The 25,260-nt window shown below is 45.1% G+C and overlaps 2 protein-coding genes across 13 annotated transcripts; one reads left to right on the forward strand and one right to left on the reverse strand.

Annotated features, from left to right (window-relative positions):
- The first annotated feature begins 20 nt into the window (after positions 1-20).
- CDC26 (cell division cycle 26) lies at positions 21-559 on the forward strand. The gene is made up of 2 exons (XM_085239359.1): positions 21-189; positions 272-559. The coding sequence occupies exons 1-2, from the start codon at positions 109-111 to the stop codon at positions 443-445; spliced, it is 255 nt and encodes an 84-aa protein (XP_085095485.1). The 5' UTR covers positions 21-108; the 3' UTR covers positions 446-559.
- A 972-nt stretch (positions 560-1,531) lies between these two features.
- SLC31A1 (solute carrier family 31 member 1) lies at positions 1,532-25,132 on the reverse strand. 12 transcript variants are annotated; one of them, XM_019621358.3, is made up of 7 exons: positions 25,077-25,125; positions 24,040-24,141; positions 12,903-12,964; positions 8,311-8,463; positions 6,089-6,161; positions 5,537-5,705; positions 1,532-4,929 (listed from the first exon to the last, which is right to left on the reverse strand). In XM_019621358.3, the coding sequence occupies exons 4-7, from the start codon at positions 8,416-8,418 to the stop codon at positions 4,728-4,730; spliced, it is 552 nt and encodes a 183-aa protein (XP_019476903.1). In that variant the 5' UTR covers positions 8,419-8,463; positions 12,903-12,964; positions 24,040-24,141; positions 25,077-25,125; the 3' UTR covers positions 1,532-4,727. The 12 variants fall into 12 exon arrangements, with proteins under 12 accessions (XP_019476903.1, XP_019476906.1, XP_019476905.1 ...); XM_019621361.3 differs by lacking the exon at positions 12,903-12,964 and having other exon boundaries at positions 25,077-25,132; XM_019621360.3 differs by lacking the exon at positions 24,040-24,141 and having other exon boundaries at positions 25,077-25,121.
- Positions 25,133-25,260: the final 128 nt, after the last annotated feature.

Here is a 25,260-nt window from a genome sequence, read left to right on the forward strand (position 1 = left end):
ATGCGGGGAAGAGCGAGACAGACCGGAAGGGGCGGATCAGATGGTGACAGACCGGAAGGGGTGGGGCGCCGCGCGGGGCAGGCCGGGAGATCGACGGCGGCGGGAGTGATGCTGCGGCGGAAGCCGACGCGGCTGGAGCTGAAGCTGGACGACATCGAGGAGTTCGAAGGCGTCCGGAAGGACCTGGAGGTGCGCGCGGGGCCCGTGGGGGCGGCCGGCCTGGGCGGGCCCGGCCCCCGGCGTGCCTTGACGCGGTCCCTCTTCTCCGCAGAGCCGCAAGAAGCAGCGGGAGGAGGCGGAGGTGGCGGCCGGCGAGGAGGCGGCGGGCATCGCGCTGGGCAGCGAGCACAAGAGCCGGGAGCAGATCATCAACGACCGCATCGGCTACAAGCCCCAGCCCAAGGCCGGCGTCCGCGCCGCGCACTTCGGCACCTTCGAGTTCTGACGGGGCCGCGGCGCTGTGCCGCCCCGGGCGGTCCGCCCTCCCCCGTCCGCCTTCATACGTGTGAGAGGCAGGCGGCGGCTGTGCTGTTTTAAATAAATGCGTTCTTTTTTAGAAGCGAGCACAGGAAGGTTTCTCCCAGATGCTGCTCCGCCTGGGAAGGCTTAGAAGAGCCGCCCGTGTCTCGTCCGAGCTGTACCCGAGGAGCGCAGGGCAGCCGCTTCCCAGCTGTCACAGCGCTGAGAAGGGACAGGAGAGCAGCAGCGCCCCACAGCTGCTGGCTGAGCTGACAGCACAGTTCTGCTGTTGTGGGTGCACCAGATTTCTGGTCAGGGTGGGGAAACGCAGAAATTCAAACTCTTCAAACCGGTCCTTAAACTGGAAAGTCGCGATCGGGACTAAAGCAGAGCTTAACGCTTCATTGAATGATAAGGGACTGCTCTGCTGTTCGGCATTTCTAGCATGCCTTGAGTCTGACAGGGAAACATTTTGGAAGGAACAAAAGGCCCTGAGCCTCCTTTGGTTGCACAGGGGAGGAAAAATCAGCCCAGTGCTTCATGTCTCACATATGGATGAGAACAATCCATAATAACACTGGGAGGGAAACTAATTCCTTGGTGTACAGACACTACCACCCAGCAGGTAGGCTCATTTGCACAGCTCCCTAAGCTCACACCCTTTCACCACTCCCTCAGATCCACGCAGCAGATATGGGGAATGCTAATTCCCCGTTCCAGCTCTACTTTCCTCACGCTCTATGAAGTTTAACTGGACTGACACAGCTATCTCACACGTTCCCATTCTAGCAGCTTCAGAGCTTCCTGCTGATGACCAGTATGCTCAGGGGGTGCAGTTCCTATGATCTGCAGCCACAGGATGATGGATGCTCAGCCCCTGCTGCTCACTTGCACTGTTAGTAGAGGCACAGGGGAATCATGCCAGAGAAAAGCAGCAGGAGCAGCCCACGTCAGCTCTGTGGCTGCTGGGTCTTTTGTCAGCAAAGCGGACACTTGTAGATCACTGAATGATGCTGGCCCTCACCATAGCTGCAGTCTCTGCATTGATGATTGATTCTAAAACACACATCGGTAAAATGCAATCTATTTTATTAGTTAATTATATACAGGAGATCTTTGATATGTTACTAGACAAGTTACCTTCACAAAGAGCAAGAGTAAAATCAAAAGTGACAGTCCACTGTAAACAAAACTATCCGTCCTTTTGGATCTGTTGGGACTGGCTCCAGACCAACTGAGAAGGCACTGGGAGAAAAACCACAGAAGCCCACAGATGAACACAGCCTGGATACCCTGTGCATTTCTTCCAAGCTGGTAATCCAGAGGCACAGCGTGTCAGGACAAAACATCAGGGTGCACTCAGAGACAGACATGGGAATCAATTCTAAGCATGCTACATATGTTGGCATACGAATAGAATTTACTCAAGTCTAATGATTATTAGAGTCCTCATCTCCCTCCAAGCACCACTCAACACAAGTTTAGTGTTAACAACAGGACAGCTTTAAATACAGCCAGCATAAAGGCCAGGACTGCATCAAACGCAGTCAGTGCAAGTCATCATCAGAGTGGCCAGGTTTTGTTCAGTCTGGGGAAGCAAACAGCAGCCTGGGCCAACAGAGCAGCTGGTGGCATCTGGCGGGCCTGAGGGAGGCTGGGGTGCAGGGAGGTTCGTGGCTTTTCTGGATTGTCAACAGTTACTCATCCTCAAGAGAGAGATGATTTCAAGGGAGGATGCATGTACAATGATGCAGAAAAGCTAGCAGAATTGAACTTCTATTGTAAAAGCCACAGCTTTTTGGAATAATCAGAGAATTCAAGTCTGGGCAGTTGAATGCAAAAGGAAAGGTGGCTAAAAAGCTTCACTGATAGCAAGATCAAGTCAAGCAGAAGTTTTATTTTAGAGAAAGATCTATATATAAGAGGTATATGACACACTGCAGTCACACATCCCTGCAACAGCAATAGCTTGTTCAAGGAAAACCACAGACTGGTGCTGAGAACATCAGCTCTGAACTCAAATCAGGGATGAGGTCTCTACAGGACAGGTCTCCCCCTCTTTCAGAACACAGCCAACTCCACCACGCAGCTGCTATGTTTCACTCACAAGCACTAAGATTCCTCACAGCTCACACATAGAGATTGGAAGAGTCTGTATTCCACTCTCACAGAGAAATATGATTGCTTAGAGGCTCAGGTTTTTCCTTTGTGACAGATGCAGAAAAAAGAGCATCCTATGGTCTACCTCTGTCCTTCTGCAGTCTGCTATATACATAACTCTCTCCAGAGATCTCGAAGAGCTTTTCCTATTTATCAGGAGGTGTCCAGAACTTTTCTGTGAAAACTGCTTTGCTTCTTTCACTCAGATGCAAATTTGCTACAGAAAGAAACTGTAAAACTGAGCTTGCTTTTAATTCTTCTCCTTTGTTCATTATTTGCCCTGCCCAAAGAAAACAAGACGAACAATTAAATACCTGTGGTCACCCACAGGAAGGCTAACTCGAGACGGTGCAATTCAAGAGCTGAGCAGGATGCCAGGCAGCAGCAGCCACAGATTTCCCACTGCCTTGCAAAGAATGTAGGCTCCATTGGTGGTAGCAGCATCAGCACAGACAGAAGGGTGGGCCTGGCTGCATAAGGCACACAGGCTAAAGCCTAAACCCTTCTTCACAAAGGTCAGCTTTCCTTACTCTGCTGCTGGTAACAGCGTGACTAGTAGCACCTTCAGAGAAAAGAACTGTTGCTGTGTGCCCAGACACTTAAATCTCAAAAGGATTTCCTGTTCTCAAAAGGATTTCCTGTTCTCACGTGGCACATCCTAGTTATCAGTCCAAGTGGTGCCTGTTTTGCCTTAGCCATCTAAAAATACCACTATACCCCTTTTCAGCCATTTACAGGCAGAAATTGGGCATCCTGGGCAGAAAAGACTTCTGCTTTGCACTGTACTCTAACTTTCTGGAACAGGAGCAGTTTAACAACTAAGTGCTAAACCAAAACTGCTCCCAAAGCAATTTCTGGGCCCCACCCATCCAGAAAGCTACCCTGGTTTGCCTGTGAAATGTGTAAAGCTCATAGCTTGAATGGAAAGTTCTTGACTGTGCTACTACAGCTGTCCACTATTGGTACTGTCAACTCTTGCACCTCCAAGCTAACAAAGTCACAGCATGATTACTAAGGAGTAGTCGTTTACTTTTGACATTTTTTTTTTTTTAAATCAGCCTGAGCAACTCCAAATTAACTGAATGAATAGAGGGCTGTTGTAGCCCTAATGTTTCTTTCTTCCCCAAATTTCTCTCTTACAGGAACACAGTTATTTTATTTCCCATTTCACTCAAGAAACACCCTGTTATGACATTTTTACTTTTAGTGTAATTAAATTATTATTTATCTCTTGCTTCATTTACAGAATTAGTATTAGTAAGCTAGAAGTCTAGCTCTATACACATTCAGGTGCAACCGAACCTGAAGTCAATACAGGTTCATTGGTCTATTTAAAATCTTTTTGCCTTGTAAATATACAATTTTTGTCCTGCATCTACTCCATACATTGCAATGACTGGGATGTGAAAGCAGCCAAACTGAAATGTTATCATTTGAAGCTGAGTAAAACCACTGAGTAAAATGCATCTGAAATCTAGCAACATTCTTCATACTATGGTGGGCTTGGAGGACAAACTCATCTCGACCCTCCAAAGCACAGGGCTCACATAATTCCGTCCAAGTTCTCACTTGCTGGGACAGACCTGAGTGTGTCTGATGAGCAGCACGTCTTCCTCTGCAAACCTCTGTGTTAGAAGGTGTCATTGGCCCCAGAAGCCACAATGCCAGGGAGATCTCCACTGGCATTGTGTACATATTAAAAAAACAAAATAGCCATTTGCACACATTGGCTCCATTGGTGATGCCCATTTTTAACTATTGTTCATAAAATCCTCACAGACAAGCATTTACAATTTAGGAATAAAATGTTTCTTTAAAAAAAAAAAAAAAAAAAAGAATAAACTCTACATTTTTGTCATGGCATAATCAGAGACTAAAGCAAATCCTAGCCAAGAACAGCTATCTTGGGACTCCTGAGCTGCCCACTTGCAGCATGGGGGTCTCGCATATCCCAGTTTCTCACATCCCTGCACCCCAGCTAGGAACTTGTGGTGAACTCCAGTAGACGTTTGTTATGTCTTTTCTTTCAGCTTAGGATGATCCAGTCTTCATGATGGCTGCATTTTAAGAGAGCAGTGGGATGGAGGGGCTTCTGGGCAGTTCCAGTATTAATGGCAGTGCTCAGTGATATCCACAACAACTGCCTTCTTCCAACTGAAGAAGAAATAACCCATCCCTGCCCCTGCTGCCACGGCTATGCAGAGGTATCCGTTGTATGTCATGAAGATCAGCATAAGAAAGTAACTGACCACGACTTGAATGATGTGCAATACAGTCTGCAGGAGGTGAGGGAAGCTCAGCATCTGCTGCCTGAGAACACAAAACCCAAAGAACAGTCAGCATCCATCCATGGACACAGAAGAGAAAATGCAAATTCCTTATGAGAAAACTTAGCTCTCGGGCTGATGAGATGCCAAGGTGGGTGTGAAATGGCAGAGAAGATAAAGCAGTCTGGACAAATTTCTACATGCATTTGTCACTTGTAATTGTGTTTTTCTCCACAAAGCTTATCAACAGTAAGGGAAATTCAGCATTCACTGTGATGACAAAACTTTTAGCTGAGAAACAAAACTTCTGAAGTTTATCTTTCCCTTCATAAATAAGCAGATTTTTTTTTAATTTTTTAATTTTTTTTCCCTGAGTAGATGCTGTCAACAGGAGGATTCTAAGTATTTTCTGTCAGTCACTGGTAATAACACCCAAATTCTGTTCCTGGGAACTCCTCAAAATGTGTTTTTTAAAAAGCTCATCTGACTCCTTGCCGCTTTCCCTGTTTTGTCCTCCATCTTGGGTGGCAAAGCAGTTCAAGCAACATCCAAGCCTGAATTTAATTTACTTTGCAGAGTTTGTTCTGTCCCAGTTTTTGCCTTTCTCAGGTGCTGAAGAGATTTGTCTTAGAAGGAAGCGAGACTCTTACCCAACAGTTTTGTGTGTCTCCATCAGGATGGTGCCATTGGGACCTGGCACTGGCATGGAGTTGTAGCGAATGCTGACTTGGGATTTGCGGAGCAGACACTCCCGGGCAATCTTAAGGCCTTCATAAAACATGGCTAGGAAGAAGACAGCCACAAAAGCACCAGCCATTTCTGACAAAAGAGGAAATGTTATTCTATCTGTGCAACAGAAGACGTTTGCTTCGAAACACATCAGAAAAGACACTGTGTGATTCAAGAACCATGTCACACTGCACACTTTACAGCTGGGCACCAGGCATACACATACAGATGGTAAAAGTGAGTTTAACCCACACACTAATTGGAATTTCACCCATTAATTGAAACTAGCTAGGAAGACAAGTCAAACTCTGGAACTATATAAAACACCTTCCTTTGTTTCACCCGACTGATACCATTTAGAACAGATTTGCTGCAGCATGTGTGGATATTTTTAGCATAAAAAGGTAATTCCAGCAACATTCAAATTTAATTGCAATTATTTTATTTGGAACGGACAAAGCAGTGTTACTAACCTCCAGGAGTATTGATTGTAAGACCAGAAAACAGCAATGGCACATTCTCATAGCTGAAGTGGAAAGTCATCGCCTGCCCAAGACATAAAGAACATAAAGATGAGCCTGAATAGCTCATGCTGAGATGGACTCACAAAAATATAGCGAAGGTTACTGCTGCTGTGACAAGAATTTAAATCATTTCAGTTGGTCTCAAGACTGACTTGAAGAACAGACACAACACAGGAATGGCTGAAGATGCTGCAGTTTCCAGTTCTAGTGGGTAGCGCTTTTAGGTAGTGCCCCTGCGCAGAAGGCATATTCCTCCAAGGTACCCGCTCTAGAAGAGAGCCTTCTCTTTGCTTTTTAAGCTCATTTTCTCCTCAGCATAGCAGTATTCAGGAGTTGGGAATGTCACTGTGGAGCTCAACCTTGCCTTTCCACGACTTCTCATTGGTTGGAGCGCACAGCAGTTCTCCACCAGCTTCATATGAGCTCACACAGATAAGGGCTGTACTCTGTTGTACTCACTCTGCTGGCCCATTCCTGCACAGTGCCAGCAGACTATCATCTCCCTGTGGAACCCCTCAACACCCTATGGGAGAAGGAGAGGCCTAAATAAAGGGACAATAATTAGTAAAAAACATAAAAAGCAGGATCAGAGCCTCCCCTGGGTGAAAATAAGGGTTCCTGAACCTAGCCAGAGAATACTGTGAGAAGGGGGGATGCAATCCCAGGTCAGCCACAGTTCATATAATCTTCCCATCCAGGTAAATACACTGCAGCTTAGCATGTCTTGAGGACAACAGACATTCATTACCCCTGTGCAGAAGTAAAACAACCATTTCTTAAATCAATTTAATATTTTTCATGAAAAGAAAAAAGCTCACAAAAAAGTGTTACAGCCTAGTTGCACATACACTGCAGCTGAAACACAGCCTGTTACTCAGTGCCAGTGAGGAATGGAAATATGCATACATTAATGTGTCCATTCTATGATTTAAGATGCTACATCTATTTATTTCCTTCTCTCTCTATTTTATGAGCAATGTCAATTCAAAATCTTATGTGCTTAATCAGACTTTTCAGTTGCAGGGCAAGGCAGGGTCCATCAATTATCCACTGAAGATACACACCTAACACTTGTAAAGAACTGCATAGAAATTAACAGATTGAAGAATGCTAGTACATAGCTGGGAGACTGCATGGTGAGCTTCTTGAGGAGCTCTTGAGACTCCTCCAGAGGAGCCATCAGCGATGATGTTGCATGATCATGATCATGATGATCAGCAAGTTCCAGCAGCACTACTGGACTCTGTGCAGGGCCATGTTCACAAAGAGGAGGATGCTCTAATCCTTTCCTCTCCTCTATGATATGCTTGCAATGGAAGAAGCAACAGTGCTTCTCTTTGGGACATATGACTAGCAGGGAAACTTCAAATAAAGGTTTACAAAATATATTTTGGAGCGTGTTCTCATTTTAAATTGAAATGCACATTCTCTCTCCTCCCTTTGGAGTTTAAGCCATGTTTTAATAATCTCAGACTCACTCCAAAGATATTTTAAAAAGGGAGATACCTGAAAAAGTACCTAGAACGTTTTCAGTGGCACAGAGCCTACAGTCACCTCCATGGAAACTCCAGTATCTCTGCAAAACTTTAGTAATGCCAGCATACACAAGTCTGAACTTGCTTACATCAAAGTCAGCTAGAGCAGCAGGACTCAGGACCAAGACACCCTTAATTGCCAATGTGGCAGAGAGCCCTGAAGCAGTTTGCTCCACAAGCCTAGCAGGTGCTTACAGTTCAGGAGAAAAAGGGCAGGGAGTTTTTTTGCTTGCGGGTCAACACAAACCATTACAACAATGTGCATTCCTCTCAGTGCTGGTTAAGGCTTTTACTAATAGCCCAGGCAAACTCCGTCCATCTCCTTTTCTTGCAGGAAAATGTTCGCTTTGAATCTCTGCTCTCAGCTTCTAGAGAACAGATCCCAGCCTGGCTGCTAGAAAGGTTTTCGCTGAAGAGTGTTTTGTCATAGGATCCCTAGCTCTGAAACACATTTCATGTTGCACAGCACCTCCTACCACTCCTTTACCATCAAAGAACCACACTAGGGCTTGTGTTTAACTGGATTGATTCATGCCTTTCACAGCTAAGCTAAATTTCCAATTCTGAATAGCAAGACAAGTTACCCTGAACCACAAACAAGTAAAAGCTTGAGGTTAATGCTGACTAACCACTTACCATCATCATCATCCCAGATCCATGACCACCTCCTGGAGATGCTGTAGAATGGTGATGTTCAGGATGTGTGGTCGGCAACGTGGAGCTGTTCATCATGTGGTGAGACATCTTTATTGCAGAGGCATTCAAAAAGGCACGAAGAAAAATGGGACCCTGAAAAACAAAGGGGAAAAATCTAGTAGGAAGCAACACTTGTTTAAGCAGAGTATGGTTTCTTTGCTGCTATGGAAAGAGAAAATACTTTAAGCCTGAGCCTGAGAACTACTGCCTAGGAATAAATTTCTGGAGTATCCCCTTGGTCCTGCACTCCAACTAGAGAACACACAGCAAAGCAAGCAGGAAAATATAAAGGAGGTGTGTCCCTTGCAGCTTTACAGCACTGCGTTGCTGCACCATCCTAAACATTCTTGCCAGAAAAACAGCCTAATGTGATTGAGGTAGCACAAGGGGACAAGTGCTCAGCCAAAGGAACACTTCTTATCTGTCAGAGGAAAAAAACCCTGTCTCTTCTCAATTGCAGTCGTGCAAATGGCAAAAAATATCTCAAGCTCCATTTTAAATTGCATATACTAAAGGATCAGATTACAGTATTTCTCTTAATTGACAGTTATGCCTTTTATTGGGAACATGTTTAACAAAGAAATTATGTTAGGTGGTACAAGACCTATTGCCAGGCAAAGGTCTGCAACAGCCAGAGGCAATGCAATTGCATTTCCATGAGCTTTACTTTGTCACATCTCCCCTCTAATCACATTACAAACAATGAGAGAAACACTCAGAAGGCTGACAGTCTAAATCCCTTATCAGGTTACTGCAAATCACGTACATCTGGACATACTACATCAAAAATAAAAGCACACCAAGTGGTGCCCATGGCTTCTCAGTCTGCACCTCAGCACAACCTGGGATGGATAACCTGTAACGATTCTTGGTGTGAAGTGAAAGTTCTTCAGGTAGAAACAGCAACAGGAAAAACAATCTGGGAATACCAGTCAGTCCTGAAACAGCACATTCATCAGAGTGACAGAAAGTGCAGGTCAGACGTCACTGAAGGTAAGTACTGACACTGCTGCACTAGAACTTGTCTGGAACTCTATGTGCCCTCCCAGCACAGATCACAGGTAAAAATCAAGTGAAGTCATGAAGTACAGATACGTTATCTGATTAAGTTGTTATTAAAAAAAAAAAAAAAAAAAAAAAAGGAGAGAGATAAGATGGGCACTAGTCCTTCTAGAGAAATGATCTCTGCAGAGAAAAGAGCATCGTAACCTAAAAGACACCGGGTGTTTGAACAGATGGGTTCAGACTGAAACTACAAAGTGAAACTCTAGAAAAGGTTTCCAAACTGAAAGCAGTGTTAGCAAACGAAAAACCCAAACAGCAAGCAGCTGCCAGTGGAACTGCTTCAGTCTGTGACAGTGACCTTACAACAGAGCTGTGTGGGAATCGCTGGGGGCTCAGGACAGTCACTGTGTCCCTGCAGAGCAGAAGGGACAGGAGGTGGCCTCCGAAGGCTTTGGAGTTAAAGAGCCATGAGAGAAGCTGAAGATTTGAGGGGAACAAGGAAGCTACAGTGCAGGAGAGCAAGAGAAAGAATTAACACTCCTTGCAAACACCAGCATTAATGAATGGAATTAAGTACCTGTTTGCATTCAAGTCAGCTAGTATTAGCTGTATCAACAACAGATGGCTCAGGTTATTTTCTACATCTCCGTGCAGATAAAGTTTGCAGCATATCTCTTACCGTATCAGGCTCCTTCACAATAACTTGCTTGGAAAGTTACCTCATAGTCTATTGGTCCTGCCTAAAAGCAGAATGTATTCCCTGTCCACACTTCTGCTAATATCTTGTACCCAGTATCATCTCTAATCTCTACTTAGACATTGAGACCAGAAAAACAGCTCAGAAAAATGTTCAGAAGGAGGAAAAAAAAAAATAAACTAATGCAATAAATAGCTCACCTGACATAGATAAGCATTACCAAAGGACACCTGCAGAGCAAATAGCACAAATTTCACAGCAAAGCTTTTAAGATCCCATTTTTTTCTGAGACCAAATGCTCAAGAGCTAGAACTGAAGTTCCAAAATACAAACAGCTGGAAAAAGAATCATCTGCCAAGATAAACACGCTTCAAAACATCTTCTGCAGCAGAGAAGGAAGAGCAGCCAACATGGTTTAAACTGCGAGATCAAAGATAAGTCCCATGAGAGGAATGAAGTAAACCAAGAGCTTCCCCTCTCCTCTGGCCCAAATCTCTCTTCCCTCTTCTTTCAGTTGACCGACCCATAGCTTCTGCTTTGGCTGTTACATGCTCTCACTAATGACTACAGTCCAATTTTATTACTCATTCATTTCAGAATGTTACGCTTCTTTCAAACTCCGCAGGTTCCAGAGAAGCTGTTTCTTTATCAGGCTAAAAACTTCCTTTGTGGTTGGTTTGTGACCAGTTTTTCCTAATTTACTGTCACTGGTCTTCAGAAAAGGAAAAACAGCATGTGCCTTCTCTAAATGTTTACAGAGTACTAGCCTTACCAACAAGGGCAGCATTCACATGTGGCTGGGCAGGGTCCTGTACAGCTTAGAAAGGCCATGCTTGATGCTCACCAGCATAGCAACTTTCCACACTGGTGCTCTGACACCAAATCCATCTCCCTGCTGCAGTTACCTACCACTGAAAGACACGTTGTGAGATACTGAAAAGCACGGGAATTAGTAATGTAAGAGAAAATAAGCTACACCGAGACACTGCAGCCATTTTTTTCTGCTACATGTTCTGGTAACACGTGGACTAAAACTGTTTAACAATAAATCACTTCCAGTGGAGTAACCCAGTGGAGTAAGTCTGAGTTACAGTCTGGCAGGTCTCTAACTGTATCTTGGGTTCAAAAACAGTATCTGGGACAGCAGGAAGAACAGATTAAAGGCAAATATTTCAAGTCACAAAGCTCTGGTTTGCTTTAGCAGACAGGAGCTGACTGACATGGAGCTGTACTGGCCATGAAACAAAGTCACCATTTTTTAACAAGTCTGACTCCATAACTGGGAAGAAAAAAAAAAAACCCACAAACATGCAAATTTCTATTGCAGCAAATTCTCTAAATAGGTTTAAGTCTTGTGCAAACTCAACATTTCAACAGTAGGTATTTTTGTCTGAATAGATGACTTGATCTCTCGACTGCTGCCTGTTTCATGTTTGCACAGAAGGAAAGAGGCATTGGGGTAGGCTCCTGAGCACCCTGGCCAGGGGATCTGGATCAGATAGAGGCTGCACCAGGCTCCTGCATTTCTCAGTGTTTGCACACCTGAAGGTGCAGACCGTATGGTACACCTGCCTCGGTGCTGCACTGTAACCAGGGACACGCACACAAAGATTTCTTTTCACTCTGCAGTAATCTACTGCATAAGAAAACAAACAGGGTGGGACAGGGCAAAAGAATGAGGAAATTCTTCCCAGGACTCCTTTCCCTCTGGGCTCTGTCGTCTCAGACCAGAGAAGCCACAGCCTCCATTTTGCGACCCCTCCAGTTCTCAGAGAAAACAGCCAAACCCAGAGCTCTGTGCAGGACTTGTGCTGCTTTGAGCTGGCAGACCTCAGCACATAGGCAGGCTCTGTTCACACAAGAGATTTCTATCCCTCAACTGCAATGCCACCTTCACCGCTCAGCAAACCAGTATGATTTAGGAGAATCCTGCAGACGGGAACAGGATCTGGCAACAACAAACTATTAGCTCAGGTTCAGCATCAGAACTAACTTTCACCCATTGCAAACATTTCTCCAGTTTCATGCACGCAGGGAGGCCATGGTAGCAGCTTCAGGGAATGCAGAAATGAAGGAAAGATAGGGATCTTGTGCCAGCACACAACAGAAACAGGATAAAGGAGCTGGACCTGATGAGATGCCAAACATAAAGCCGCCTTCTGAAGCAGGTCTCAGCCACAAGACAACTGCCATTATGTACACTCTCTGTGATAGGTTCCCAATCTACTGTGGCTTTGCTCTGGAAAGAGTTAACACAGAATTCTGCCAAATTTTAGTAAATCATCAAATATATTTTTCCATGGTAAACTCCCTTCCAGCTACCCAAAGGTGATGCAGCTTTTAATAAGAAACACAAGACATGCAGAAACAGGACAGACCGTGAGAAGGGTCTGCCAAGCTCCCAGAAAGCTTTACAAGCCAGCTCAGCCTGAAACTCAACACACAGAGCTTCCTTAGAGTAAGACTCAAAAGGAACAAAGCCACTCTCCAAAGCAGAAGTCTAATAGGATTAACGATGGAACCCTAGATGAATACATAGATGAATTTTGCTCACTACAGCAGCAAACTCTTCCCTGCAAAACAGTGCCCCATCCTTCCCACGCCAGTTCTGAAAAAGGAAGAAATAAAACTAATTCCACTGGCTTTGCCCAATAGGACTTGAATCTCTAAATAACACCTCTCCAGCTTCCCTCACACCAGTGATTTGTTCAGCAGAGTGCTGGCAGAGGGGCTCCGTGCAGCAGCAGCACACAGGACAGCCCTGCTGATCAGCTGGCTCTGCGTAGAAGCCTCCAGATTCCTGCTGCTCCTCTGCTGGAGTGATTCTTACCTAACGTATCTCCAACAGTGTTTCCGATAGTGAGAACTGGGCGAGGGGGTCCTTCTCTCCTTCTGAAGAAGAAGTGAAAAATACCTGGTAAGCTTTACTGACAATTAAAACAAAAACACTCTAGAGAAATCCAAGGGAAAAATACTAAAAGCAGCCAGTTGGAAAGGCAAAGATCTCTTGCTTGCGCATCACGTACAGCCCAGTCCTGCACGACGCAAAGGAATGCTACATATGAAAGACGTAAGTAATGGAAAAGGCAGCCCAAAGTTATCAGTGCTCTACTCACAGCAGTCCGGCTGGCAGACTAGTTGAGTTACCTCAGGTCTGAGCTCACAGCCTCAAGCCCAATTTTTTCTTTCCCCCCCGCCTCAATGCAGTAAGTAGAGGAGGGAGGAGAAGCAGAGCGTCTGCACACGCTACAGCACCGCTCCCTGGCTCTGCCCGTGGCCTTCACTGAATGGCCCAAGCTTGTCGTAAGACCTAAGCACTGCTTGCAGTCAATTCCATTTCCTGGCAAACTGGACAACTTTAACCACTTCCTTTCCTAGCTTGTGGACCTACTGCTCCTCCTTCAGGATCTCAGGCTTCACTTCAGAGCTGCTCAGAGGCACACCTGAGGGACACACAAATTCAACCTGTTGGTACTACAAGGGAATCCAGCAACACCAGCCAGCGCCCTCCTGTTTCAAGCTCTATGGGCACACTTTGAAGATTGCTCTTTAGTAATTTAATACAACGTGCCTTACAGACACAGAAGCAGAGGGCACATTTCCTCCGTAAGCTTTAGAAGATCTAGAAGGAAGAAGACTGAAGGATGTCTGGCTTGAGTGCAGGATATGGTGGGCAAACATCACCAGCAACACGTTGTGCTCATCCTCAAAAGAAGAATGTGAAGCACAGGGGGGCTGCAAGCAGTGAGGATGTTACAAGGAGATGCAGTCAACTGAGTAGCACGTGGGGACCGGCTCCTGGCAGCTATTACACACAACGCAAGTGGCATAATGGGAGAAAGCCATATGGAAGAATTAATCCTTTCATCACCTCCATCAAAGGCCTCAGGCTGGAACCACTGCTGCCCAGCCAGGGATGCTGACGGTGCCAACAGATCACACAGCATCTCAGAATCACTATCATTCCTAAACCATGCATAAGACTGACTTTTTGTCCAGGCTAAGAGATGTTGTTTTCTTAAGGGCACACCAACAAACTCTGACTTGAGGGTGAACAAAGCCTGTGCAGCCCACGCTAGGAGGTCTGAGGGTGAGAGATAAGTTGAGGCTCTTTGCAGATGGCCAGATCCCAGGGCTGGAAGCAATACTCTGCGAGTATGGGCACCATCCTCAGTGCTTGGGGAGCGTTAGGGGTGCCCATGGGCCTTGTCAAGATCCCAAAAGAGCCATGCCAAAGTGAGTCATTTTGCTATTTCTGTTTTCTCACACTTCATCTGAGCTGCAAAGCTCTACCCTTCAGGGCTCCTGGCTGCCACTGTTTCTTTGGATTTTACTTTCCAACTCCTTATGTTTTTTTCCCCACAAGCTGCACTTGTACCAATACATATTTGTCCTTCCCATTTTAAGGATGGTTTTTCCCCAAGAAACAGACTACAAGAAATTATCACTTTACACTCCTGCATGTAGCAAAAACTGGCAGTCCAACTTCAGAGCACAGATTCCATCCGAGATGCTGCCTCACACAGGAGTTGCACAACGTTTGGTAGCTCACAGCAGTTACATCCATTAGTCAACTTTTAATTAAGGCTAACAGGAGCTGACAAAACTATCAGTGTCAGTCCTTTGTACTGAACCAAAGCAAGACTCAGATACACAACTGAGGTTAAAATGGACTGCATTCATCCAGCATGATCCCTGACACTGGAGGAGGGGACAGAGCTCTTCCTCCTAACACAGCTACAGCCGTGTCCCTCGCAGGGAGTTTATTTTCATAGCAAACTTGTCTGGGCACCTTCTGTTAGAGACTGCTTGATCTGCTTACGAGGTCATTCCTAATCTTCCAGCTTATGCAGCCTCCCCAGGGAATCTCTAAATCTTTGAACATGAAAAAGAAAAAAAATCTCAGGACGGACTGTTCTTTACAGGACAATGCACTGAACTTCGTGAAGCAGAATATCGTGCCAGCCCATGTCATTACTAACGGGCCCAATTAAGTGGAAGGCTGCAGAAACAACTCTGCATAGCAAAATTGCAGCTATAAAACCAACAATAGTGGAGGAAAAGCTACTAAATGCTGGCAAGAGATCTTACAGATGGAGAAAATAATGTTGAGCTGGGGAGGTTGAGTAACAGAGGGACTCCTTTCCAGACAAACCTTTTGCCCAGCTACACCGAAACTACAAGAAACGGAAAAGCTATAAACGATGGATGCTCATAAGGAGTGTGGCAAAACTGAAAAGTCTAATGTTCTCCTAGCTGCAACCTCACTTCCATAAGAAAAGCCTGACATTTACTGCCCAGGCTCAAGCACCTGTAATACACAGAAACTTCACATCAGGACCCAAATGTGGTCCTCACAAAGGGCCCCAAACCACATCAAGCTGAAACAGTTCCTTCGCTGGTGTTGGCCACCTCTCAACCGTCACCAATAGGGCAGTTCAGATTACTCCCACAATGACCACAGCCATGGGGATTCACCACCTCCACCTGCTCCCCAGGCTGCCTTTCCCTCTGCAGGACCCAAGAGAAGAACACAGTCTCTTCAGCACATTGTGCTGGAAGTGAAAATGTTTTTGAAGTTGTGCCACTGGCTTTTGGGCTCACAATACAGCAGTGAGTACATCTGACTCGACCACTGCCATGCCGTTGCAAGCAGAGCCCAGTCCTGGCACTACAAATACAAAAGCAAAGGATGTGCCACTAGGAGAGCCACTGAAATTGGATTTGGCAGCTCCTGTGAACACCACAGGATATACAGGCTTGCAAAATACACCCTAATACTTGCCTTGTCCACAGGTGCTGGTTTTGCAGATACTGCTGAGCACACATCTGCCACAATAGGTTGGCCTGAGGGAGTTATTTTTGGGTGACAGACAGATAATGAAAGCTGTTAGGGGCTGACGATGGCTGATGACACATGTGTGCATGGTTCTTAATCACACAAAGGACAGCCATGAAGGATATACTGATCAAGTTTTGGAGAAATAGGTGTTAGAAACATGTACTGAACGGAGTATTCTAATACACCAAGTATAATCCCCTACCTCCCTGATAAAACACAAATACTTTTAACCTGAGGGATGTTAAGTTTTAACCTAGAGTCCCAGTAGGACTTCTTTAAGGAACTGAGCACATTCCAACTGTGGCCTGCTTTGATAATTACAAGCTGAGCAAATCAAACGTGCAGCTCAGGAAATAAGCACAGCTCTCCCAGCCCACAGCCACCCACCCGCTGACCAGAAGCAGAGGCCAGAACAGACATGTCAGCCACACACTGTTGTTTCACTGCTAATGTACGCCAACAAATGCCTCAGTATTCAGAGAAGGTGAGATGCTACATCAGTGGAGAGTGTATCTGAACAGTGACAAAGGTGGTGCTAATTAAAAGGCAAGCAGGATCTCTTCAACACTCCCAACATCCATCTGCCCATCTCTGAGCACAAAACCTCCCCCTTTGCTTACATTCCTGTCACAGCTTAGATAGAGGAGCACTCAACTCCAGTGAGCTCCCCTCACAAATCAAGGAGACCCACATGCCAACTCAGGTGCCAAAGCTCTGAAGCTCTGCAGCACGCTGAGGATTTCTGCACTCACCACAAAGAGCTTCTTCCCTTTTGTACATACACAGTATTTCCCCCCTGCTTGTTTTCATTTCTCTTTCTTCCACCACCCACCTTTCATATCACGTACTTGCTGCTGTGCACTGCTGGTTCCTTTCCTTCTCAATCAGCTGGATGAGGCAGCTGTCTCCTGCTTCCTGCCACCCAAAGAGAACAGACGTTTGTTGGAAGAGCAGAACGGAGGCACCTCAGAAGACACCAGACCTGAGGAGCAGTGCCAGTCCCACAGCTCCCAAAGCAAAGGAGATGCCATACAATAGCTCCATCACTCATCTGGATGCGCTACAGGATTAGAAATGCTAAAACCTGAGAGAGGATGCTATGATACCACTTCTTTATAAAAAGGGCTCTCACAAAAGCATGTCAGACATCAAAACTCCTTACAGCCAACAGCAGCATGAATCCAGAGCTAGTGCTAACAAGTTTCCATCAAAGGCAGTTCCAGGAGGCATCCAAAGAAGAACCTCTTCAGCACTTCTCATGCATGTCTAAGGTTTCTGAAGCAATTACCCTGAGCCTGCAGTCTGGCAGGTTGCTTTATCTCAGCTCCATCTCTTTTCCTGTGATCATCAAGGGCACAGAGCAGGATGCGGTAATTGGTCTTCAGCTCTCAGCACACCCAGTACTCAGCACATGGAACAGAAACCTGAGGACCTCCCCTGCCCCCAGCGACCATGCTGTATTTAAGCAGAGATAAGGCAGGATGGCTTCAATCCCAACGGTCCAACAGGACTGGCTGGGATGCCAGAACAGCCTAGTACAATCTTACTGTGCACAATGTTCAGTCAGGACTCCTTTGCTAATAATTTCATAGTGCTTCTTTGTCAGCTGAAGTGAGCAGTGCAGCCCTCCTTGCTACCAGTGGAAAGAAACGAGACGGTAGCTGGGAAGAGATGAAGAGGACAGAAAAGAAGTTCTTTGTGACCTGCATTTTCCAAGATTACGTAACTTCTTGAATAAATAGATACTTCCTTGTGCTCGGCAGTAATGTTACACAACTGAGTGCAGGAGTGGTGACCAGTGAGATGGAGCACATCCTGCTGCTTCTCCTATGCTGAGGAACTGAAGCACTGCAGAGCCCTGAGCCTTGCAATACACTTCAAAAACTTTTTAATCTTAAAAAAAAAAAAATATCTGCATTTGAAAATTTATCCTAAAGGAGATATTGGGCAACTTCTGCTTCCTCAGAAAATCCATCTCTGAAGAAGCTCACACTCAATTTCTTCTCCTATTTTATACGTCCTCATCAAGCACAGATTCTTCTCCCTACAACAGACTTTTTTTATATACACATAATGAAGGCAAAATTTCAGTCTGAAAAAGAAAACCAAAAAAACAAAAGCACTTTTGTGTATGACTTTCTCCACTGTGCTCACAAATTCAGCAGATTCCTGCAGGTTCAAGCCACCTGCAGTACTGATGGGACAGCTTGCCTCATACACAAAGGGTGTCCCTGCTGAGAGGGTAAGGAGTTATATTTTTGTTTGTGACCATTCAGTGGCCACACGCAGAGGCAGTCCATCTACATGGAACAATAGCCAAGATACTTGCAAGACGATATCTGATAAACCACTGCTGTGTAGTTTGATAAAGTGAGAAGACACACGTCTGTATAAATACCATAAACAGCTCTGACCAGACTTGGCTCAGATGGCGCCTTCTGGCCTTAAATCCTGCAAGATTGAAAAGTAATCTTTGGAGATACAGAATGAAACTAGGAGCCAACAAGCACATTCTCAAGCAAACAACATTTTCTACAGTTGCAAAAATGCAGTGGGACTCAACATGCCCTAAAAGAGCTTTAGCTGGCCTTTCATACAGGCAAAAGACCACAAATGTTATCCAGTGAGATCATAAATAACTCTGTTTCAGGGAGATGGAACTAATGCAGAGAGTAAAAAAAATAAAACAGCGACATAAAGGAGAGCCATCAACACATGATTCAGAAGACTGACAGACCTTCTTCCGCTTGGCCTTACTGTTCCTAATGTTGTATCTGAAGAATTTGTGGTTAGCAATTTTGGTAACAGAACTGCTGAGGTCTAGGAGACCTCCTGAGATCATCCAGTCTACCTTCACCAATCGAGCAGGCTCAGCTAGAGCAAATTGCCTGGTCAGCACCGTACTGCCACCTAAGCACAACAGCTACACATGTGGTTTGATGTACTGTACGTGTGAAGGACCTGTCTGTTCTTGTAGAGATGATGTGGAGCTGCTGTATATTCTGGAGGGCAAAAGCCATCATTTATGGACCTGGATCCAGATCTGTAGCATAACAAAAAGCACCCTTTGTTGAACATTTCACTCTAGGAATCCTTTGGCAGAGAAATCTTCCCTCCAGTGAACTCAGGCAATGTCTAATGAGCTGTGGTAATAAAGATAGCTTTAATTTCATGGTTCAGCTAATAACCACTTAGCCATAGACACAAACGTGCACATATAGAAAATAAGCTTTTTCTCCTGTGGCTGTTTTTCACCATCATATCCTGACTTAGCTCAGGAAAAGACAACAGTCATACAAGTTCTAAACTGGCCTTCAGGTATGTTTTAGACTCTGGAAAAGAAAATCACTCTCCAAAAGTCTCTGTTAATCCAATTTTGGAATCCATTCCACACGTATGATATGAAACATATTGATCTAAGCAATTCATACACGCTCTTCCATCTCCAGCACTGTCACACACTCATCACAGAGCAACACCTTCATCATGCATCAGCATCTACCACACACGAGAGCTTCCTTGAATAAAAATCCCCAGAGCACATTTCACTCTAATTTCTCCTCCCTTTCTTTTCACAGTTAAGTGGCTGTTCGTTTACAAACAGGTATGGGCCCATGTGCAGACACAACAAGGCGGCCACTCAACCACTCTCCTTCCCTGGAGCTGTCTGTTCCAGCCTGTGCCAGGCCCTGCCGCAATAGCCATGCACTGTTGATGTCAGCTCACATGGGAACACACTTGGATTTCCAAGCCTGGCATGTCAGGGTCACCTTTTAAATGTGGGCTTTTCACTAATGGCCTAATAGTTTGCAAAAGGGACTTTTAGAAAAACACTGTTTTCCCTGCTTACAGGAGTACAATGCGTGCCTGTTCACTTAACTTTGCATCACCACCTGTGCCATAAAACAAAAGAACCAAGAAACAAATTCTTTTGTGCCTTGATTGTTTGTAACACCAGTTTAAGAAGCCTAAAGCTGTTTCTGAGCAAAATGCAAGGTAGAACATAAGTCATAATCAGCAAAATCCATTCTGCAGTGTTTTGAGTTAAGTCCAGGACGTCAATCTGTGTTTCAGCAGATGGTTAAAGGCTAAAACACATAAATCTCCAGAGGCACTTCTCTACTTTTGCTCTCTGATCTCAGATAACAGCAAGCGTATGGCATATGTGGCATACAGTCATGCCAATACCTGTAAGAGTTCAGAGGACAAATTCATAGCCATAGTCCATAGAACAGCCTACCTCTACATTTTCACTTTTGAAGAGGCAAAAATACAATCCTATGTTCACTGGTTTTCACCGCAATAAGAGAGAAGATCTCCTGCAATATCAAGAAACAGGCAAGGGAATGAACCCATTCTCTAGGAAGGAACTTGCCTCTGGAAGAGTGAAGTAGTCTTGGTCTCATGACACTCTTCTGACGAGATTACCTCTAGGGCATGGAAAGCTATAACTGATAGCCATCAACAGGTTTTTGATCCCAGCTCTGCGTGACAATAAACCATGCTGGAAAAAAGCCTTAAACACTGCCTTTTTCATCTAGCTTTCAAGCCCTCGGAGTGCTACAGAGATGCTAATCCAAAGCAGAAATTATTCAGAACTTAAAGACAAAAAAAGTCTAAGTACTTACTATTCCAGAGACAGATTTTCCATCTACTGCCCTCCAGGAGAGCAGACTTCTCCAAACAGGCTACAATCCTGAGACAGACCAAAGTTTCTAAACTTTGAGATAATGCTGACAAGCAGAACGAGTATCATTATCTATATCAAAGGCTAATCATTAACTGCTGGTCAGATTTAACCGTGATCACTTTTACTCCGCTTTAAACGCATTTATTGCCCAACTTGTAACCTATTTCAAACCAGATCTACCACCTGTTATCTACTCATTGGAAAATATTTATATTAAGCCTTTCCTACGTATTCAGAACAAGGATGAGGGTTGAAGCAGCAGGGACTTTGGCTACATTCTACCATGGCTGAAACCATCCTCACAAAATATTGACAATTCCTATTGTTACAGCCAAAGATTTCATATGACTCAAAATAAATATTTACTGCTTGGCCTATGCAGCCTGCAGAAGACAGAAGCCAACCAGGTCAGGACCAGAGGAAGGGCTGGGATACTCACATAAAGCTCCATGGAACAGCTAAAGGCCTTTGCAAAGGTTCATGGAGATTTTAGAACTCTCTGGCCTTACTAGATTGATTCAGCATGATGCAGAGATGACTTTTAAACACACTGCACATGACACATTTCAAATTTTAATTTCTCTGTCAAAGAAATCAGTGTTTTGCTTGCTTTTGGATATTATAACTGAGCAAGTTTCATTTCATTTCATTTCATATTGACCCCACTCTGAAGAAATGTGAAATTTTCAGAACAGCAGGTCAGTTTTCAGGGATGCGGTAGGGTGGTAAAAGATGACAATATTCAGAAAATATTCAATAATGTGTCTCAGTCAAATCCCGACTCTTCAGCTTCTCTGCAATTGATGAAAGTAATAATGTGAAAAAGTTCCACAAAGTCCAGCAGTGCTGTGCTCTGCAATACAGATGCTTCTACTGCAGGGACATTGGCTTCAAGTAAGATCAAATTCAAGCACTGCACAAAAAGGAATCAGCTGGTACGCAGCACACGTGATCCTATTCTCATGATGTACTGGAGAGTTTTACTTAATTCAGCAAACTAAGAATAGTCACAAGATTGCCAAAAGATGTTTTTGAGCCATGCCTGTTCTACTTCGTCACTAAGAAAAAGTCTTAGCCTTCATTATGTGTATAGCAGGGTATTTTATAACCAAGGATGTTCATGCTCTGCACAAAGAAGCAAGTAGCACAACAGTGGCTTTACAAACACAACCAACATCGGGAATTCTTTCCTTTAACTTGTTCAGGCTTCAATTGGTCAGTTTCTGTAACATTTTTCCAGCATTCTCCGGTCTCACCTGACATCACCTTAAACATTACAACAATTCAGTACTTCCTTGTGAGATAATGCCTCATGCCAGGCTCATGATGGTAACTTGATTTGTATAAAACTCTGCAGGCAGAGAACACGGAAAGCATGACTCAGTCTCTTGTCAAGTTCATTCAGCCAGGCGTGCAGACAAACAAGGGGACCATAAAAGATGCAATAGAGAAAAAACAGAACAGTGCTTAAGGCGAATTTTACTTCCATAATATCCTATGGCTGGGCGTGTTCCTCAGCAGCCTGCACTGCTACTTCCCTTATCACTTTGATGTCCAAGGGTTGACTTACCACATCAGAAACACAAAGGGTATCTTGTTGCCCCCCATGGAGCACTGCATGTCAGTGCTGCTGCTTTGCTTCCTGAGGGCTGGAGGAGAATAAGCTGGGATCGTTTGCCTGCTGGGAGCACCAGCTTTCAGTCTGCTCTCCATTTGTTAGTGTTTTTCTTTCCCAAGTAAAGGATGCAAGCTTGAAAATGCAGGCAAGCTGACAATATGTTGTCAAATCTCTATAGTACAAAGCCTTTCAGAGCAGGAAAAGTAAGGTGAGGTATGAACTGCTTAATCAGATCCCTGGCTCTCAGCACTGCCTCTGTCCAGACACAATATGCAGGAACCCAGCCAGGAGCTGCACAGCCATGCTGAGCTGCGCACTGAGGCCAGGCACTCAGCACACACCAAGACAGCAAAGAGCTGCTCAGGTTGCCCCACACCAAGCTCACCAACAGCAATCAGATAAGAAGTAGTCTGGGTCATAGGGACAAGTACTCCACAAAAGGTTGAAGCCTTCCACCACGTGGCTGTACCTTCCAGACAGCTGCTTCCCCACGCTCCCGGAGCAGCAAGCTGGCTGGCAGGCTGACAAGCATCAGCTCGTAGCGTGAGGAAGTGCGCTGCATCACAGAGGTGGCCTGAAAGTACTTTATAATCCCACAAATCCAAGTCCAGTTAAATTATCTATAATGTGAAGAAAAGCCTGGAAGTGTATTTACCATACACACTCTCTCCCCCAAGAGGAGATGCATTAAGTCTTCAAAAAAGAAAAAAAGCCAAGATTGTCAGGCCTTCTCTTACCCAAGTTAGCCAAAAGATCAGCTAAAGGTATCATTAAGGTCATTTTCCAAGCTCACATATCTTGATCAGAGGAAAGAGATTTGAATCTTTGATAACTGACAAGCATGCACAGGAAAAGAAGGCTCTGTAATGTCATGCAGTTCTCCTGAGGTCATGGGAGAGAACTTGGTGCATTTAATGCCAGCTGTAGAACAGCTACATCCTTTTTCTGATTTTCTCCCATATTCTCAGGCCTCATATCAGGATTTGCTGAGCATCCTCGAAGAACAGAAGATCTCAGTCACTTGCACATCTTGGCCTGTGACCAGAATTATCACCGTTTGCCATATTAATTTAGACAAGTGTCAGAACAAACAGTGCATGCACAGTGATTATAAATGACTTTCACATCTGTGACATAAAAAAAAAGACTGTGGGATTTTGTAATGTTACAGGCATGCAAAGTGGAAGTGCAAGAAGAAAATCTCAACATATTTTCAATATAAGCAATTGCTCTAACTAGCAGTCATAGCTGCTCAAGGGACAGCATTCTCACAGATGTGAACTGGTGGGAAGAAACCTACATTGAGAATATGACATCCGAGTCTGCAGGAACAGAGAGGAAAGACAGAGAGAGATTTCATCACAGCCTCCCCCTCTAGATTGGCTTCCAGAGCAGAAAAGGCAACTTCCAGAATAAAAAGAAATGAAAGGTTTTAGAAAGTTAATCTGCAGCGCAACAAAACAGAACGTTAATTAGTTTACAGTAACTACTTTCCTTATTCTTCGCATTACAGGGTTCTGGCTTTTAGCTGAAGAAAAGGTTAATGAAAAAATCATTGGTTTCAAGTGCCCTGAGATTGGATTGGGAACATTTAAGAAAATAAGACTGAAACAAAAGGCAGTGGAGTAGATTACTAACGCTGGATCTTCTAGGAGGAAAAACAAAACAAAACAAAACAAACTAGACTGAGTCTTTTTATCCTTCTCTAAGGAAAAATTGCCAAGATTGCAAATGATCTCCTGACAGATCCCTGGAGGAGCTCACACTGGCAATCTGCTTCAGCTCAACTTCACAACACTGAGGCAAGTTACAGCTACCTGACAGGGTGACCTTCAGACAGGCGTGGAGAAGGCAGGAATCATGGAACGGCTTAGGTTGGAAGCCTGCAGACACGACACCTTCCTGCTGGGCAGCACAGTCTTGGCAGCAAATACAGAAGTCAAAAAGGAGGGAAGAATGCATTATATTTCTTTCAAAATATATCAGTTTTGTCTCCTCTCTGACCTAACATTGACTGGAAAGCAAGAGAGCTGAAAGAAAGCTCCTTAGGGCACTGACTGAAGACTCTGTGTGAACATGGCCGTTCTTCTCTTTCATTTACACCAGAGGACTGTTAAAGATTAGTATTCTCAGCACCTTCCCTTCCCGGGCATGAAGCTTTTGTTCAGGAAAAGTGTGTCCCAATAATCCAAAATGTGAAGCTGTTCTGCAAGCAGAGAAAGTGAGAACAGAAAAAAATTCCTCCCAACCCCTTCCTGTCCCTGCACCGCAGAACTGTTGGCAGGGACTTCACCTTCAACCAAAAGTAACTGAAAAATCTTAATTCTTCTAGCATTATTTTATTACATCGATTTCGATTTTTTTTTTTTTTTTGTGCGGAGGAGCAGGGGAAAAAGAGGTTTAACAGATTTTAGCGCACATGACAGAAAGCATCGCTGTGTGAGTCATTTACTAGAGCTGGATTAAACGCACCCTGCCAAGCGGACAGAAAGGAGGGGCCCAAACCCCTTCCCCACAGAATCACATCTGCTGAGGGAGCTCCTGCCGCCAGCGATACTTCTTTTCAACAGAAACCTGGGTTTGTCTATGCGAGTTTCACTCTAAAACATCCACTCTCTGCTCTGACAAAGCGACGGGTCACCCAAACGCCATGCGGAGCTGTGCGCTGTCACCCCGCTCAATCCCTACCTCCGCCTCGCTGCCCGCAGCCCTCAGTGAGCCCCTCCCCTCCGAGGCCCCGCAGTTGCGGAGGCTCCGCCAGGCACCAGCAGCAAGAGCCCGCCATCCCTTCATGCGGCGGAGCTCTGAGGGGGGGGAGAGAAAGGGCGCGAAACGGTCCCGCGCTGTCACTCACCTCGAGACTGCCACGAGGCTGTCCGCTAAGCCCCGCCCCCAGACTTGTCCCCCCCCGAACCCCGCCCCTTGATCATGGCCGCTAAGCCCCGCCCCTTTAGCGTGTCCTCTAAGCCACGCCCCGGACGTGACACTAAGCCATGCCCTCTTGACCTTGTCCCCTAATCTCCGCCCCGGATGTGTCA

The sequence above is a fragment of the Meleagris gallopavo genome, chromosome 19 (genome assembly GCF_905368555.1).
Source record: "Meleagris gallopavo chromosome 19, MGAL_WU_HG_1.1, whole genome shotgun sequence".
Classification (NCBI taxonomy): Eukaryota; Metazoa; Chordata; class Aves; order Galliformes; family Phasianidae; genus Meleagris; species Meleagris gallopavo.

Excerpts from the sequence above, each read along its gene's own strand:
- CDC26 (XM_085239359.1), top strand. The coding sequence starts at position 109 with ATGCTGCGGCGGAAGCCGACGCGGCTGGAGCTGAAGCTGGACGACATC. Across the intron at positions 190-271 it reads GCGTCCGGAAGGACCTGGAG|AGCCGCAAGAAGCAGCGGGA; the intron begins GTGCGCGCGGGG and ends TCTTCTCCGCAG.
- SLC31A1 (XM_010720744.4), bottom strand. The coding sequence starts at position 25,015 with ATGAAGGGATGGCGGGCTCTTGCTGCTGGTGCCTGGCGGAGCCTCCGC. Across the intron at positions 8,464-24,910 it reads CTGCGGGCAGCGAGGCGGAG|GGTCCCATTTTTCTTCGTGC; the intron begins GTAGGGATTGAG and ends TTTGTTTTTCAG. Across the intron at positions 4,930-5,536 it reads GAGACACACAAAACTGTTGG|GCAGCAGATGCTGAGCTTCC; the intron begins GTAAGAGTCTCG and ends TTGTGTTCTCAG.